Consider the following 19079-nt stretch of genomic DNA (forward strand, 5'->3'; position numbering starts at 1 on the left):
GTGTTGCATCCCCACCCTTCCCTTAAGCCAATATTAGAGGATCCGAAGATGGGAATGAAAACGTTCCATTTCCCCCTGCATTTAGGCCTGATAAATGTATTTCATCACAATGTTAAGGTAAATATTTTCATTAGTTTCATTTTTCATCTGCTTCCTGTTGGATTCAGTATCTATGTGCTTAGCCTTTGGGGATACTAATAAGTAGGATTGAGTCTGGAATTCTACAGAAATAAAAATATGCCCTTGAAACAAGGTCAAGTAAATGTTACCCTCACATTCGTTCTGTCTAATGTCCCAAAACAATGTAGGCCTATAGCCTTCTCCTTACTATGAACCTTTATCATTTCACACATTTAGTGCATGAGCCATCATTTGAAGGAAGAATACTTACTAACTTTCAGGGCATTAAAGGTGTCTGTTGTGTAACTAGATACTGTAGCCTACCATGTGAAAGATGAGAAGCAACCACTCTTTAATGTAGAAAAAGGGGGTTAGCTGAGAACAAACAGCCAATTTCCAGATTCAGCATTTTTGAGAAAGGCCATTTGCTCTCTGGCCTGTTTTGTGCTGACAGAGCAGCAAATATACTTAGCCTCTGATGGATATAGTTAAAACAGCATGCAAATTAATGTATTGAAGAGAGGTGGCAATTCTACTGACACCATTACTCATAAATGATCAATGTATGATAGAAGTCAATGAATAAACAGAATTGTGATATTTTAATAACAGTAACTGCACATTTCCTGCATTTAAAATTTTACAAAAGTTAATAAAATGTAATTTACAAATGCTATCATACATGGCCATTTACAGTGCAAAATGCCATTACAATGTCATTATACTTTTTCTCTTCATAGCAACTACAAGCTGTTTATTCACTATTTTTTACTTTAGAATCACAAATACTTTTATGGGTGTGCCATGACCTAGTTAGGACAAAGATGGATTCCAAGCAGAGGAGAAAAAAAGGTTAAAAATGTCAAAGGGATAACATCCAGTATTTTATCTTCCTTCTTCTCAATCCTGTCAATGATGAATCATTGTAATTTATCATAGTCCATAAAGAGATGAGGAAATCAAGTATAAGATCCCTTTTGGAACAAAGGAAACCCATATTGGCCATTGAGTCCCATTTCAGGAAAATGGCTGCTGAGCGCGCGCTCAGCCCCCTCTCTGCTCACTGTTAAAGGATTCCTCAGCCGTGCCTCTAATAGCAGAAGCTAAAATGGAGCTTCGCTCTGATTGGCCAGTGGAACTGCTACTGTTAACCAGCCAATTGCCCAAGCACTGCAAAATATCATGCAATGGATGGTACATCTCCTTACATACTTAACACAAAAGCTCAAAAGGACAATTGAACAGATTAATAATGCAGAACGTGTCGGCTAAGATAAATGGTTACTTTAAAATCTCCCCATATTTGGCTTTTGGATATTATAAGGGTATTACAGACTAATTGCATAGGTTATAATGTAGTCCTAGTCTGCAGTTGCAAACTGTTTTTGAGTAATGTTTTATTTACGTAATATATTGTAAACAGACCCAACAGTTTTCATGAGAAGCACCATTAACACAGCTCTAGGGTCAGGTTTTAAAATTCCTTTGGCTAACCTTTTCAAGCAGGAATTAACGTAATACTGACCCTAGATCTGTGCTTAGACAGAAGTTGCGTCTGCCTTCTATGTCCATCTTGTTTCCCGTATGAGTAAATGTAGGCGGTAGATTCAACACTTATTACATGCCCAATGTGCGAGCTATAGTTACTATACAATTACTTTTAATATTTGCATTAAAATGAATACATATCTTGATTTATTAGTGTGATTTTGTGTTTAAAATTGTCCCATAATATTAAAAAATATACGCATACGTAAAGAACCTCGAATCGAAAGTGCGAATGGTATGAGGGAAGGGAAGCTCAATAGTGGTGTATTGTGGGAGAGACCGAAACCCCAGACTGGAGGCACAATATGTGTTGGCTCGCAAAAAGGAGGCAGTATCCTTTAAATCATGTAGTGTAATCAGTGGGAGGTAAACGATCTCGCCGTTTGATTATTAAAATATCGTTCGATCGGATAAATCATGTCCAAGCCAGGGGAAAGAAACAGGCTAAACGAAGACCATGGCAGAAAGCAGAGTTCAAGTAAGCCTGCTCTTTTTTTTTTCTTTCCTCTGTAATGTCTGTTTCGGTTACTGGGATACTCTTCTGACCCCCATTTTCTTCCTCAGTATTTGCAAATTCAAGCATCTACTACTGTAGGCTATCGCTACCATGTAACGAGTGTTCGTGCGTGAGTCTGTTGCTCTCATCTTCTTGAAATTTCTACAGGTTTGGCGAACGGCATGGACAACCACCATCCCGTTTGCAGTTCGGGAGAGAAACGAAGTCACCATTGGAGAAGTTTCAAGTTGATTATTGACCCAGCGTTGAAAAAGGGATCGCACAAACTGTATCGTTACGATGGAACTTCATTTAACATGCCCGTAAGTGTTACATCCGTATTAGAAAAGAGAAACCCCTTCCCTACATTGTTGCATAGTGTTCGCCTCAAAGATTGACACAATGTACATTGTTAGTGGGCAGGACACGCTACTTTCTGCACCTGACACAGTGCATCAAAAGTGTCACTATCCCGGCGCTACAAACGCAGTCAAGGGTTTATGTAAAAAAAAAAAAAATCCTATCAACTTGATTGATCGGCAATCGGCCTGTTATAACACTCCTGCTTGTCAGAACTTTGAATGGCTAGGCTACATTTTATCATTCATTCTACAGAACCCTGGGATGCCACCCGTCGATATCGTCCGAGACCCAAGAATCGGTCGTCTCTGGACAAAGTACAAGGAGATCGATCTGCCGGTTCCAAAGTTTAAGGTAGGCTAATGAGTTAAACACTAAGATCTTAAACGAATGTGCAATGATTTAGACATTTTCGGTCTGTTACAGCCTTCTAAAGTTCCGAAGTTTTAGGTATGCAGACACACCCCCTCGCTGATGTTGATTGCGTCATGTTTTTTTATTTAGGATGTAGTGCGCCAGGCAGGCAACACATGCCATAAATGTAACATTCATAATGTAATGCAACTATTTTATTTCTCCAGATTGACGAATGTTACATTGGCCGTGTTCCACCCAAGGAGGTGACATTTGCCAGGCTGAATGATAACATCAGAGAAGGTTTTTTGACTGACATGTGCAAGAAATTTGGAGACATAGAAGAGGTGGAAATTCTCTACAATCCGAAGAACAAAAAGCATTTAGGAATAGCTAAAGTTATTTTTGGAACTGTAAAAGCAGCCAAGGATGCTGTCCAGACTCTACACAACACGTCTGTCATGGGCAACATCATCCACGTGGAGCTGGATCCTAAAGGTAAGCAATCTTTGCATGGGCTAAATATATGAGAGTATTTATAAATAATGTGCAATTAATGCTGTTGTAGGAACTACATTTACACATATGTGATAACATGATCCTTTATTTATAAGGTGTCACTAATTAAACTTTTGGAGGAGAACATTTAGTCACGTGTATACATTTACTCTGGTTGCTTGGTTACCAGAGTAATTGCATCTCAATGTCAGTACGATTTACATGGGATTCAGCCCACGAGCATCAAAACGGTGTACAAACTGCAGAACGGTCTTTTTTAGACTAAAATACAAATGAAACACTGTTAGGCCTATATCGGTTTGGACTTGTTTATTTTATTTATATCTGATTATTGCAGTAATCATTGAATTAGTTATATTTGTAGTTTGTTTCTTTCTATGCACAGGGATGGCCTATAATCAAACGATTAGACTTGAAATATGTTAAACTATAGCCAAAATATAGTTGCTTACTTTCAGCCTGTAATTAAACAATATTTTACCGGTTCATGCTAGCTGCATTTTACAATCTTAATATCTTTGGCTGTAGCCATTAATATTGGTAATGTATCTTATTTAAAATTGACACATCAAGAACCTGTAACAGTTTCATTCTCTTAAAGAGACAGAGGTTCCTCTCATGTCAGCAGAAGGTGCTCAGTGATGCATTTGGTTTATAGGCCTACTGGTAGCCTATATAGAAAGGCTGGAGATCATGCATAAAATCTTAGGCCTACTGAGTACTGTCAATTTGTTATTATATTTTCACCTGCCGGCAGTAGTAGGCATATATCCCTGAAATGTATTTTTCAACTAGGCTAATGATCTCCATGTGTAGCTGCTGATTTAAAACGTCCATGAAATGTCACGAGAAAATGTCTTGTTATAAATCATGCAGAAACTCCTCCAAACCATCATTTTCTGTTTTATTAAATAAATTGAATAATAATGCCTTCAGAAAGTATTCATACCCCTTGATTTTTTCCACATTTGGTTGTGTTTCAGCCTGAATTCATGTTGGATGAAAAAATATATAATTCTCATCCATCTACACACAATAACCCATAATGACAAAGTGAAAACATGTTTTTTGAAATGTTTGCAAATCTATCTCATTTACATAAACATTCATACACCTGAGTCAGTAGAAGCACCTTTGGTAGCAATTACAGCTGTGTGTCTTTCTGGGTAAGTCTCTAAGAGCTTTCCACACCTGGATTGTGCAACATTTGTCCATTTATTATTTTCAAAACTCTTCAAGCTCTCTCAAATTGGTTGTTGATCATTGCCAGACAACCATTTTCAGGCCCTGCCATGTATTTTCAAGTAGATTTAAGTCAAATGTTATTCGGACACTCATGAACGTTCACTGTGTTCTTGGTAAGCAACTCCAGTACAGATTTTGCCTTGTGCTTTGGGTTATTGTCCTGCTGAAAGGTGAATTATTCTTCCAGTGTGTGGTGGAAAGCAGACTGAACCAGGTTTTCCCACTAGGATTTTGCCTGTGCTTAGCGGCATTTGTTTTATTTATTTTTATCCTGAAAAACTCCCCCTTCATTAAAGATTACAAGCATACCCATAACATGATGCAGCCACCACTATGCTTGAACATATGGAGAATGGTACACAGTAATGTGTTGTATTGGATTTGCCCCAACATAATTTTGTACTCAGGACAAAAAGTGTATTGCTTTGCCACATTTGTTGCAGTATTTCTTTAGTGCTGAAGCAAACAGGATGCATGTTTTGGAATATTTGTATTCTGTAGAGGCTTCCTTCTTTTCACTCTGTCAATTAGGTTAGTATTGTGGAGTAACTAAAATGTTGTTGATCCATCTTCAGTTTTCTCCTATCACAACCATTAAACAATGTTTTAAAGTCACCATTGGCCTCATTGTGAAATCCCTGAGAGGTTTCCTTCCACTCCGGCAACTGAGTTAAGAAGGGCACTTGTTTACTTGTTGTGACTGGGTGTATTGATAAACCATCCAAAGTGTAATAATTCAATTCACCATGCTCAAAGGGATATTCAATGTCTTTTTTTTATTTATTTGTACCCATCTACCAATAGGTGCCATTCTTTGAGAGGCATTGGAAAACCTCCCTGGTCTTTGTGGTTGAATCTGTGTTTGAAATTCACTGCAGGACTGTGGGACCTTACACTTATCTGTATGTGTGGAGTACAGAGCTTGAAGTAGACATTCAAAACTCATGTTAAACACTGTTATTGCACATAGAATCCATGCAACATATTATTTTAATTGTTAGGCATATTTTTACTCCTGAATTGTATGCTTTCCATAACAAAGGGGTTGAATACTTATTGACTCAAGACATTTCAGCTTTTCATATTTTATTTTTTGGAAAAATTTCAAACAACATAACTCCACTATAACATTATGGGGATTTTGGGTAGGCCAGTGACAACTCAATTGAATCCATGTTAAATTCAAAATGTGGAAAAAGTCAAGGGGTGTAAAGGCACTATATATCACATATTATTGCATATACATTATTTTGTATTTATTGCTGTGCATGATGTTCTTTTTACTCACCTCCTAAGGCGTCAACTAAAGGGTAACTGAGAAATATAATTTTCTATTTCAGTAAGGTGCCACCAAACCTTTATTTACCATATCTTAACCTTATCCATTCAGGAGAGAATCGCCTTCGATACTTCCAGCTACTTCTGAATGGCACCTTCACCCCTCGGACACTTCCGGTGGGAGGAGAAGTGTCCCCTCGTAGCCTGGCAGAGGCTCTTCTGGTAAGACCACCCTTTTTGTGTTGATGTTTAGCAGCACTTATGTTGTATTTAAGAAAATGTGCAAGTGTTCCATAACAGGCTCACAGGAAAGGTCAGCATGTTTAATTTGTCTGAACATTCTATTTGATGTACCTTTTGTAGCAGTGCCCACTGATAGACAATGCCCTAGTCCCTTGAATTGATTGTAAAGTTCTGAGCATAATCCTGAGTCTCCCAACTTTCAAGGAAAACTCCAACCAAAAGGATCTTTTGGTGTTTGTCAATTATTGACTTAGTTTTCAAGATATGTAATTTTCAAAATGCAGAAATCCTCCCTGTATGTTCCATTGTCAATATATACTGCAGAATAGCCAGTGTATCTCACCTGAAATGTATTTCAGTTGAAGGCCTAGTTAAGTAATTACTGTCAGTAGTTTTTCCAGCTTCAAAGGTTTGTTTGGTGAATCATTTTGCTCTATGCCTGACTCATTTACCCATTTCAGACAGATGTGGTTTATTACATCTAATAAAGAATATATATATATATATATATATATGAGAGAGAGAGATATGGATATATAGCAATGTTTATATAACCTCCTTTCATACAGCCCCTTTACCATGTTCTTGCAAATTGTGATGGGTGGGGTGTGTTGTAAAACTATGGGGGCTGTTGGCATTTCAAATTAGGGAGGTGTTACATTTTATTTGACCTTTTATTTAACTAAGCAAGTCAGTTAAGAACCCATTCTTATTTTCAATGACGGCATAGGAAGAGTGGGTTAACTGCCTTGTTCAGGGGCAGAACGACAGATTTTTACCTTGTTAGCTCGGGGATTCGATCTTGCAACGTTTCGGTTTCTAGTCCAACGCTCTAACCACTAGGCTACCTGCCGACGTGTTAATTAATTTACCTACAGAAAAAGCACAGAACCATTTACACAGACACAATACCTGTATTTTGGTTACGTGGTCTGTGAAAATGCAGGAATCATGTCTAGGTCTTTAGGTGGCTTTTCATTTGCTATGTTGTTGTTTTTACCCCCTACCCCTTTCAGATCTAACATAAAGCATGTAAAATGAAGTAGGCATGGTAAATTAGTGGGATTTTGGTCTGTGTATGAAAGGGATAATTGTTACTGCCCTGTACTCAAGTGAGTCCCAGTGAACCCCTAGCCAATCTAAGCTGACACCCTTATCTCTAATCTCTATCAGTGCAGCAGGTGGTAAAATGGGGCCCAGGAAGGAATGTTGTCAAGAACGTCTGCCTGCCTGCAGAGAAAAGGGGCTGCCTGTACTTTGAACCGTAGCCCTTACTGCCCAGCTGCTCCTGCAAGCACTGCTAGGCTGTTTTTAGCTGTTTTAATTAATACATATTGGGAAGTGTTGCAAAAACTCAAATTTGACCATACATCTGTAGATATAACTGTTGGCCTGTTAAGTGAAATCATAACTCTGGTGCTGATAATCTGATGTTATATACAGTCAGGCTCTGAGTTATTGGCACCCTTGATTAGCAATTATAAATAATACAAATACTGAGCTGTATTGCATGCAATTTTTTTTTTACCACTAATATTTTATTTTAATGGGAGTCAAAATCAATGGCACCTCTGTTTTTCAATACCTCACCATGTGCGCATAATGACACTGAGCCTTTAAAATATATATATATAATTATTTTTTAGTTTGGAGAACACACTGGGTGGGATCTTGGACCCTTCCTCTGTACAGAATCTTTCCAGATCCTTGATATCCTTTGTCTGCGCTTATGGCAGGGACGTCATTTCAGCTAAACCTAGGGTATGGTAAAGTGACGGGGGGAATTCAACCCGCTAATACTGCTGAACTGCATTTGCTTTTTAATCGGTATTAGAATGATTTAGTAGCCTATTTTACATTGTTGGTGTTGAGCTACTGCCATAACCAATTTACGCCCCTGGCTTATGGACTGTCCTCTTCCATTCAAACCACAGGTTTTCAATGGGGTTCAAGCCGAAGACTGAGATAGCTATTGCAAAATTTAGATTTTTTGTGGATTTTAATGTGTGCTTGGTTATTGTCTTGCTGGAAGATCCACTTGTGGCCAAGTTTCAGCCTCATGGTAGAGGAAACCAGTTTTTTTTGGCTAAAATGCCTTAGTACTGGGTAAAGTTAATGATGCTGTTGACCTTAACAAGGGCCCCAGGACCAGTGGATGCAAAATGTCTCCATAAGATAAAATATCCACCACCATATTTTACAGTAGGTATGGGGTTCTTTACTTCATATGCATTTTTCTTGTGACGCCAAACCTACCACTGGTGTGCGTGGCCAAAGAGCTCTATTTTCATGTCATCCAATAAATGTAAAAGCCTGGAGATTACTAAACGGAATAGACACTTGGATTTGAACCTGTGCAATGTTCAGATTACATGGACGTGGATCTCTATGGCCACACAAACCATGTTTCCATCCATAGTTTTTATGCAAATAAACTCGTATCGTATAAAAAAAATAATCTGTGATGGAAACAGGTGATTTCGGTACAATTTTCTAAATGCCGACCGATTAATTGTTTGCTCGACATGGGATCCCTTTGTGTCTGTAAAATTAGTTATGCGAGAAATGGCAGTGGAAATGCCTTTATGCGCAAATATTTCAATAATAACCATCATATTGAGGTAAACTTGGAGTCACACGATGATATGGTGTGTGTGGTCTTCCCACTACGACTCGAGAAACCAAGCAGGTTAATAGACTACAGATATATTTTAAGTTATGATGAACTTCGCAGGGTGGTGAAAGTGCATGTTGATGAGCTTGATGCTCCTTTCCAATAAATATCCAGGGTCATATTCTGATGACATGATGCTTCACTGCCATTTGATAAATACAAATATTCTTGCTCTTATCCATAATAATCTCATGCAGTCAAGCCTACCCTCACCGTGTCTGCTAGTTCTTGGCTAGAGCACCCTTGCCAAGACCAGACATGAGTTATTTAATGCAACAGTTTTTGTTAAACTAGTTTAAATTTGTTAACATGCGATGGAAACACATTGACCTTTATATATTTTTATTCAGTACATGAAAACGTAAGTGAAAAAATTACATTTTCTGTGCACTACGTCGTCATCACTTTAAAAAAAAAAAATGTTTTTATCCGCAAGTCAGTTGTGTGGAAACACACCACTGGTGGGTAAATGCATACATTTTCTTTATGCAGATTTGAGAATATTTGCATGCAAATATGTCGCCCATTGGATGGAAACCTAGCTACAGAGGGCAGTCCATACGCGCAGACTTAAGGATATCAAGGATCTAGAATGGATTATGTATGGAGGAATGGTATAAGATCCCTGTGTTCTCCAATCTCATTACACCTTTTTATAAAAAGGCTGTGGCATTATCCTTGGAAGGTGAGATATTCAAAACAGGGGTGCCAATACTTTTGACCTATCTTTTTGAGAAAAATATGTATTGCTTGTTAAAATATATTTCTCTGAGCAATTGTATTAGTATAAAATAATATATTTACCCAATTTTCTTTTTAGCATACTGCACAATAAAGCTCAGTATTTGTACAGTTCTTTGTTTTGCTCCTCTTTATCAAGGGTGGTAATAATTTAATTAATTTGACCTGACTGTGTTTCATCACTGCCTTCTGTGAGTGGATTTCCTAAGCAGATTTTGGTGTGTCCCTCCCCAGGCTTGTGAACCCTTGCGCCGGCTCTCTGAGAGCAGCTCATCTGCTGCAGTGGGAGGCACAGTGACCCCCAGCGGCACCGCCACCAACACCACCCCACTGTCCCAGGACACGGCTTACTCTAGCCTAAGGCAAGACACGCCGCAGTCCCAGGGCACCCCTCATACCCCTCGCCAGACCAGCACCCCCTTCTCTCAGGACTCCAGCTATTCCAGCAGACAGGGCACCCCAGCCTACCAGTCTAGCCGGGCCGAAGGCTCCGGAAGCTACAAGTCTCGCAGACACGAGAGCAAGTTCCAGGATGCCTACAACCGGAGACCGGAGAGGCGCTACGTCCATGGCGCTGGGGGATCGGGATCCTCCTCATCCTCCTCCTCTTACCGAGGAAATTTTGAACAGTCTGCCTTTAAGCAGCACCAACCTGCTCCACCTGAACCCCCTCCCTCTGCCTCATCCTTTGCCCACACACCACCTCCCCCTACCAGTGCCAGCTTTAAGTCAGCCTTCTCCCCCTACCAGCAGGCCCCCATGCCCCCGGCGTTCCCCCCCTCAGAACCTCCGATCCACCAGCCCGTCCAGCGGGAGGCGGAGTACCGGAGACCCCCCCAGCCCCCCATGGCCCCTGCCACTGACTTCATGCCAGTCAAGGATAAGCCAGGTACTCCACCCATTCCAGAACCCCCACCTGAACCCAAGGCCCACCCCAGCACCCCCCTTGCCCGGAAACCAGAGCCCTGCCCACCTTCTCCCGGCACCCCGACGCTGGAGTCAGAGCGAAATAGCCTGGACTCCCGTATCGAGATGCTGCTCAAGGAGAAAAGGACAAAGCTTCCCTTCCTTCCGGGAGGCGACTCATCAGACACTGAGGTGCGTATGGAGGGGAGCCCCATCTCCTCCTCTTCCTCTCAGCTGTCACCCATCCCTCCTTATGGGGGCACCCACACCTCTCGGCCCTCTAGCACAGGCCTGGAGGATGTCAGCCCTACGCCCCTGCCTGACTCCGATGATGAGGAGCCCATCCCTGGAACAGGCTTGCTCCTCGAGAGGGTCATCTCCCCAGACCATCTCCATGGGATGAACACCAGTGACCCGAAGGATGGTCGCCTCGGAAACCACACACCCACAGACAAATTGGAGGTAAGAACGAACAGTATCATCCTAACTTTGGATAGATACACTATTTTTAGAAAGTTAGGGATGAGAAGGGGGAATAGAGGGTCCATTCCATACATGACATGTTATTTGCCAGAGTAGTAGTATTGCTATGGAGATGTCTGCTTGCAGCCTGATCTATTTGGCAGTTATAGGGGGGGGGCACAGGAAGTAAACATAGGCCTGCACTTTGTCTTGTTTCATTCTTGTGCTACCAGAGGAAATGGTTTATACTGGTTTCACAGCAAACAGTGACTGTTATTATATGGGTTTCTTCCAAACTTGGTATGCTGTGAAGTTATCAACAACATACTGTGATACAGAACGTTTGAGTAGTGTGTTTTTCCCCTGCCGTCAGAACTCTCAAAGAAATACACTTCACACACTCTTCATGTACTCTGACAATCTGTTTCCATGGTCTTTCTGTTTGTTTGGCTGTGTGTTTTAAAAAGCATGTATTAATCATTTTGCAAAAAAAATGCAAAGCTCCTACAGTTGCTAGTTAATTCTCTACATAGCACACTTGAACATTGCAGCCAGCCCTCCAAAGTGTGGACATGTATCAGGGAAACATCAAACAAAGGCTTTAAAACCTGGTCCCAGAGCAATTTGTCAGGAAAAGTAAGTGGCAGTACAGTAGCGGTACAATTTTATGGCCTAACAGGGTACCTCTATCGGTTCAACTAGTCTTTGATAGTTAAAGAAAAACACTTTAGGAAGTAATTATTCTCTTGATGAGTACAGTTATTTTCCTCATGTTTGATACTCACTGTTTGTAACTAGCTTGTGCCCTGGTAGTAGTAGACCCACACCAAGTGATGTGACTGGGAAAGAGAAACCGGACTCCTGCTGTTGGGGAATAGAAAACACTTTCACTTCCTCTTTTTAAAGCTCATGGGACACGTCGTCAGGGGAGGAGTAGCCTACAGGCCCCATTCAACACTCATCACTTACTGGTTCTGTTGAGCCTGACATTCAGGATTGGCCACATAGCCCTGTATGTTTTATGTTATCACAAAGCAACATTTCAATAATATGACTAGTTTGGCACATACACACCACTCCCCAGGCTTTTTAAGTCTTTGTGAGTTTGTTTGTTTCATGAATCATGATTTCATTGCCACCCAGATATGGGTTGTTTAACAATGATGGCTATTATTAATGGGTTGGGGGAAACAATTAGTCATTTTATTCATGCTTGTGTTCAGAATCCATTTAAGTTACTAGGGTGATTTCGGTGTTTTTGTGCATTGCATTTTTCATGCAAAATCACTACTTTAATATCTCACAGAATGGACAAGCAAAATGTAAATGAAACTTTTGATTTGTGCGTCAATAGTAGCCCTTGGGGGAGTGTACCCCAAAAAGTGGCCTTGTAAATATTGACATGTTGGCGAAATAAAGCAATTAAGAAGTGCGTTATGGATGTTACTTGAAATGGACAAGCGTTTTGGGGAGACTGAACATATTAGGAAAGGTCGGAGTTGGTAAGTCTTAGGTCAAACAGAACAGATGGCAATAAAAACAATACCATAGAGGCTCAGAATAAGTTAGAGGAAAAACAAAAAGAAATTGAGGAACTTATTCAACGAAGATCAAGTGTAATATATAATAATAATAAAGCATACTGGATGGGAAATGGAGAAAAATTCGATTAAAAAAAATATATATATATTTAAAATTTTCTGCGTAAAAATGCTACCAAAAATAATTGACTAAAACTTCTTACAAATGATGGGGTCACCTATGATTCACCAAATTTTATTTTGAAAGAGGAAGCAAAGTACTTAAAGCATATGTTTTTGTTTGTTGCCTCCATCTATTAATAATGTAATAATAACAGCCATACAGAAATACTCATGTGAACGTGAAATTACAGAGGAGGAACTTCTTGATGCAATTTAAAGCCTTTAAGTCCAGTAAAACTCCAGGGCTGGATGGCCTACCAGTTGAGGAATACCAAACCTCTTTTGATATACTCAGAGGACCGTTATTAGCATGTTTTAACCACTCCTATAAACATGGTAGATTATCAGACACTCAAGGTCTGATTTCATTATTACTGAAACAGGATACAAGTGGGAAATAGAAAGATCCAGTCCATTTAAAAAGAAATGGGAGGCCTTCAGTGTTGTGATGCTAAAAGTATAGCGCATAAGTATTGTCGGACATTATTAATTCTAATCAGACAGGTTTTTTACATGGACGATACATTGGAGATAATATAAGGCAAGTACTGTAAACAATAGAACACTATGAAAAATCTGGGAAACCAGGCCTGCTATTCATAGCAGACTTTGAAAAGGCTTTTGATAAAGTACGACTGGAGTTTCTATATAAATGTCTGGAACATTTCAGTTTTGGAGAAATCTCTTGTAAAATGGGTTAAAGTTATGTATAGTAACCCTAGGTGTAAAATAGTAAGTAATGGCTACTTCTCAGAAAATGTTAAACTGTCAAGAGGAGTAAACCAAGGTTGTCCACTATCAGCATATCTATTTATTATAGCCATCAAAATGTTAGCTATTAAAATCAGATCCAACAATAATATCAAGGAATTAGAAATATAGGGCTGTCATTGTACGCTGATGATTCATGTTCTTTTAAATCCACAATTTGGATCCCTCCACAGCCTCATAGAGGATATAGATACTTTTTCGAACCTCTCTGGATTTCAACCAAATTATGATAAGTGTATTACGTATTGAATCACTAAAAAATTCTACTTTTACTTTACCATGTAGTTTACCAATAAAAAGGTATGATGTGGAGGGCAGAAATTATTAAATATTAAAGCATTACACCTCTCACTAAAGGCTTCAGTCATGCAAAAGTTATGCTTAAATCCAAACGGGTTCTCTAGCAAATTAGTAAAAATGTCTCCCCCTATGTTCACGAAAGGCCTTTTTCCCTTGATTCAGATTACAACCTCTCACTTTCAGTTATTTTAAAAGGAAATCATCTCTCAAATATCATTATTTTTAAAACAAGCCATAGAAAGTTGGTTGCAATTTCAATTCAATTCACCAGAAAAGACAGAGCAAGTAATATTGTGGTCAAACTCAAATATACTAATTGATTTTTAAAAAATAGCAAAGATTTCTAAAAACCTGTTTTTGCTTTGTCGTTATGGGGTATTGTGTGTAGACTGGGGGTCTGGGGGCACTATTTCATCAATTTTAGAATAAGGCTGTAATGTAACAAAATGTGGAAAATACTTTCTGAATGCACTGTAATAATGGGTGGCCACCTGATGAATGACATAGGCCTAATTGGGCCTCAACCCCATTGAACACCTTTGGGATGAATTGGAATGCTGACTGCGAGCCAGGCCTAATCGCCCAATGTCAGTGCCCGACCTCACGAATGCTCTTGTGGCTGAATGGAAGCAAGTCCCCGCAGCAATGTTCCAACATCTAGTGGAAATTCTTCCCAGAAGAGTGGAGGCTGTTATAGCAGCAAAGGGGGGACCAACTCCATACTAATGCAGATGATTTTTGGAATGAGATGTTCGACTAGCAGGTGTCCATATACTTTTGGTAATGTGGTGTATCTGCAATGTTGTAGACAATAACCATCTGATAAAGTGTTTGTTAAGCTGCATTTGAAGTGGCATGTGATTTGCATCCACTGCTTAGTTATCAAAGGTATTTCTGATGTCAAACTGCACATGCAACTTTTCATGACACGGCTCGGGAAACGGGTCTGTAGGGATGAGTAGAGAAGCTGGGACCTGTGCTCATTGTGTGGAGGCTTCCTATTTGACTCTCAGGTCATGTACTGTATAGAGATGTCCTGACACCTTGTCCTTTCCCTCTCCCACAGAGCCATCAGTCTTCTGGGGAAGACATGGAGATCTCGGATGAGGACGACGTGCCAGGCACGCCCACGCACAGTGGCGACTGTGCCAAAGGCATCGTGGTCCACTCTGCTGTGTCCCCCATGCAGTCTATGCCCCTCCCACCCCCCGGCTTCCATCCTCTACCCCCTCAAGCGGGCTTCGGTCTTCCACACCACCTCTCTGCCGTCCCGGGCCCACACCTGGCACCTGGAGTGCCCCACCCCATGCTGCCTCACCTCTACCCCCATGGCATGGTGCCCATGATGCAGATGGAGCTGATGAGCTGCCTGCCTCAATGGGGCAGTGTTCACATGTCCTTCCAGATGCAGACCCAAATGCTGAGTCGCATGGCCCAGACCCGGGGGCCCTACCCCTACCCACACTTCATGAACACAGGAGGGACGGCTTCAGCTGGGTCAGCAGCCATGCAGTTTGGGGGTCCCTATCTACCCTTGTCCATGAGTAGCACCCCAGCTGCCAGTGCAGGGGGCCACGGGCAGCAACCTTGGCCCCATCCTAGCATGCCCAAGTTCAACCCTGCTGTTCCTCCACCGGGCTACGAGGCTAAGAAGGAGGATCCTCACAAGGCCACTGTGGAAGGGGTGCTGCTGGTCATCGTCAAGGAGCTGAAGGCCATCATGAAGAGGGACCTCAACCGTAAGATGGTGGAGGTGGTGGCCTTTAGGGCCTTTGACGAGTGGTGGGATAAGAAAGAACACTCAGCCAAGGTGAGTCATACTGCAAATCCAGCTCCTGTCTAGTCTCACTCCAGTCTCACGTGAACAGTCAATTCTGAGATTATTTTTTATCATTATATATTTTATTTAACTAAGCCCTGGCCTGTCATTGTTGGTTTAGCTCAAATATATATCACTCAGTCTTTTTGTGGCCATTGTTGCTTGGATACAAAATGAATGTTTTTAGGAAAGCCTCATTTAGAACTCCTGGAATGTTTTGTATCAGAAAAGCTCAACTAACCTCATATTTTTGCGAAGTCGAGGTTATGAGTGATAATTTATTTGAATGCGTTGAAATGATGCACTCTTGACAATAAGGTAGGTATATCAGAGCTATATATTTAGAGAATTTGGTTAGTTGAATGAGTTTGGTTAATTGAAATGGGTGAAATCGTTGAGTACAAAGGACATTGCTGTGTGAACTGGCTAGGTTGTTGTACTTTGCTATTTCACAAACTCTAGCTACCATTTAATTGTAATGACATGACTATTCAAGCCAGGTATTCTCCTGCGTTAACTAGCCAGATAGCAAACAGGCTTTCATGTCAGTACCATGTTGTTGTTCGTCCCCCAGGCGTCCCTGACCCCGGTGAAGGCTGGCGAGGAGGAGAAGGAGAAGCCCAAGCCCAAAGAGACCATGGGCTCCAGTCTACTGGAGAACTGGAACAAGGGAGAAGGCCTAGGCTATGAGGGTATGGGCCTGGGCATCGGCCTCCGAGGAGCCATCCGCCTGCCCTCCTTCAAGGTACCACCAGCCACTTTTAGGATTGATTAAGAATATGTCTAAAGGGCTCTGGTGCTTTGTAAAATCGTTCAACAATTGTATTTGTCAGAGATGATTAATGTGTGTGTGTGTGTGTCTTCAGGTGAAGAGGAAGGACCCTCCTGATGCCACCTCCACCGGGGACACTAAGCGAGCGCGACCCTCCACGCCTGTAGACGATGAGCTGGAGGACATAGCGGAACTTCCAGAAGACGGGTCCAGGATGGACGAGGACAGTGCGGCATTACGGAGGCGACATGCACGGCCGCTGGAGCTGGACAGTGAGGGAGAGGAGGAAGAAGAGACTTCTGGGAAAGAGGAGTCTCTGTCCGATAGGGAGGAGGAGCCTGACGAGACAGAGGCTTCTGAGAGGTTGTCATCGGGCAAGGTGAGCTGTCAATCAAATGACCACATGTCCTAGAATGGTAGCTGAACTGTTGACCATCACAACCTTCAACAGGTGCTTCAGCTCATTGGGAGAAGGCAACCTGAGGCATCATACTGTAGACCAATGTTTTTAATAATAGCTTTTAACCTCTGTGATTGGACCTTTCAGGAGAGTGGAGAGGAAGAGGATGAGGAAGAAGATGAGGCGGCCTCAACCAGTGATGGTGAATCATCGGAGTCGTCGGATGAGGGTAAATCCACGCTTATGTCAATGACCATAGTTATTTGGTACTGTGTGTAAACTCTGCCTCTGTAACTTGTCCTATTCTCTCTCCTCCTCGCTCCCAACAGATGTTGCCAGTTCAGCATCCTCGAAAGTTGTCTCTGACTCCTCTGCGAGTGGGGACTCCTCTGACTATGATTCCAGTTCAGAGGAGGAGGCAGAAGAGGAGGAGGAAGAGGAGGAGGAGGCGGCGGTAGACGTGGAGAGTCTACCGGATAAAGACGAGGACCGGGTTCGGACATCTTCGTCCTCATCCTCCTCTTCGTCTTCCTCATCTGAGGAGGAGGTGGAGCCCAAGGCGCCCAGCACGCCCTTAGGTCCTCCCCCAGAGGATGAGCCCTCCGAGCTGGCTGGTTTAGAGGAAGACCAGAGGCCTAGGGAGGGGCTGAAGCTCAAGCCCAACCACAGATCCCTCAGCGAGGTCACAGGAGCAGTGGAGCCTGGCCGGACCAGCCTGGAGGACCTCAGGCCCCCTTCACCCAAAGGAGTCCCAGGTCTTAACCCTCTCCTGTTACCTAACCACACAAGCTTTGTGTTTCAGAAGCCATTTCAGATGTTACACTCTGCATATTGCTTTTAACTGACAGATTGTCATGACATGTTGGTTGTCTTTCAGCTGAGGAGTCAGACCTTGACCTGGAAGTCGCCATCCCTGTATTGAAGACCGAGCCCCAGGATGATGTTACTAACCTGCGGCCGCCCACCCCGACGGGCTCCCTGGCTGACAGCGACCAGGACTCTCGACCCAAGGCCCACACAGAGGACAAGGATCTGCCCTGTACGCCAGGTAGAGGGGCTTCCACATCCCTGGACCCCGACACAGCCCTCCTTAGATCCCTAGTAGTCCCACCTATGCACCTCCCCCTCCCCCCTTCCCCAGCCATGGGAGGCCACTCCCTCCTGCTACCGCCTCCCGGCCCCATGCCAAACCTCCCCCTCCCCTTTAGGGACAGGCTGTCCACAGACGAGGATGTGCCCCGCACCCCTGGCAGGGACCTGATGGACCGGGCAAGGGGCCTGGGCAAGTCCCAGAACAGCACCGAGAACGTGCCCGTCACGCCTGGCAGCGATGCCCCTCTGACTGGCAGCAGCCTGGTTAGCCTCAGCTCCCCCCACATATCCGCCAGCCCCTTCTCCTACCCTGCCCAGTCCCCCGTCCTGAGTGCAGGTATCCCCCGAACCCCCGGCAGAGATTTGACCTTTACCCCTGTCTTCCCAGACCCCACAGCCCTGGCTGTTGGCCTTCCCATCCACCGGAAAGCCTCTTCAGAAAGTCCGCTGTTCAAGGAGCCTCCACTCAGCACCTTGGCCAGCCAGACCTTGCCCCCCGTCTCCCTCCAGGGACAGGCCTTAACCAGCGTGCCAAAAGACCTGCCTGCTGTCCCGGCCTTAGACCTCCCAGTGCCCCCGGACATAACCCCGCCTAAGAGGAAGCCTGGGCGACCCAAGAGTAAAAAGGCTGCAGCTCTGGCAGCTCTGGCAGCACTGACTTCTCCTAAGACTGAGCCTATGGAGCTCTCGGTGACTCCCACCTCCATGCCTCCCTCTTTGCCTCACGATGCCCAGCTCCGAGAACTCTCTGCAGACACGGCTGCTGCAGCCACTCTTCCTGGAATACCCGGCTACGTTGGGCTAGACTCCTCCACAGTGGGCCTGGACTTCCGGGAAGGGGAGCCAGAGCCGCATACGGTTCTGCCCCTTGACGACCGGTTCCTCCCCTATGAAGAAGAGGAGCGCGTGCAGAAGCCTGCCCGTAAGGTGCGGCGAGGGTGGGAAGAGCTGCTGCTGGCTAGCCACTCCCCCGCGTTCACGCCGCCGCGGCCCCACCTCGCTCCGCGCTCTGAGTTCGAGGAGATGACCATCCTGTACGACATCTGGAACGACGGCATCGATGAGGAGGACATCCGGCACCTGCAGGTCACCTACGACAAGATGCTGCAGCAGGACAATGGCAACGACTGGCTCAACGACACACTGTGGGTCCAGCACCCTCATATCCTTTACTACTCTCTGTTGACAATATTACTGCCCATTTATTGCTAGTACATTTATATTTGCCTTTAACTGTATAGCAATGATAGGGCCCTCTGCTGCCTCTCTACTCAAA

General features: G+C 43.2%; 1 protein-coding gene across 3 annotated transcripts in view; it reads left to right on the forward strand.

Annotated features, from left to right (window-relative positions):
• Nucleotides 1-19079, forward strand: part of LOC110523727 (SET domain containing 1B, histone lysine methyltransferase) — a 23366-nt gene continuing 4287 nt past the window's right edge. The window contains exons 1-13 of one of the 3 annotated variants that reach the window (XM_021602675.2): nt 141-2146; nt 2333-2487; nt 2780-2878; nt 3106-3376; nt 6033-6142; nt 9813-10946; nt 14787-15530; nt 16114-16284; nt 16406-16690; nt 16859-16940; nt 17041-17466; nt 17589-17759; nt 18192-18965. In XM_021602675.2, the coding sequence (XP_021458350.2) occupies nt 2086-2146; nt 2333-2487; nt 2780-2878; nt 3106-3376; nt 6033-6142; nt 9813-10946; nt 14787-15530; nt 16114-16284; nt 16406-16690; nt 16859-16940; nt 17041-17466; nt 17589-17759; nt 18192-18965 (4483 nt within the window). In that variant the 5' untranslated portion in view covers nt 141-2085. Of the gene's footprint in view, nt 118-140; nt 2147-2332; nt 2488-2779; nt 2879-3105; nt 3377-6032; nt 6143-9812; nt 10947-14786; nt 15531-16113; nt 16285-16405; nt 16691-16858; nt 16941-17040; nt 17467-17588; nt 18966-19079 lie in introns of those variants that run through there. The other 2 variants (XM_021602674.2, XM_021602673.2) reach the window with 2 other exon arrangements.

This window comes from Oncorhynchus mykiss, chromosome 5 (assembly GCF_013265735.2).
Source record: "Oncorhynchus mykiss isolate Arlee chromosome 5, USDA_OmykA_1.1, whole genome shotgun sequence".
NCBI classification, from domain to species: domain Eukaryota; kingdom Metazoa; phylum Chordata; class Actinopteri; order Salmoniformes; family Salmonidae; genus Oncorhynchus; species Oncorhynchus mykiss.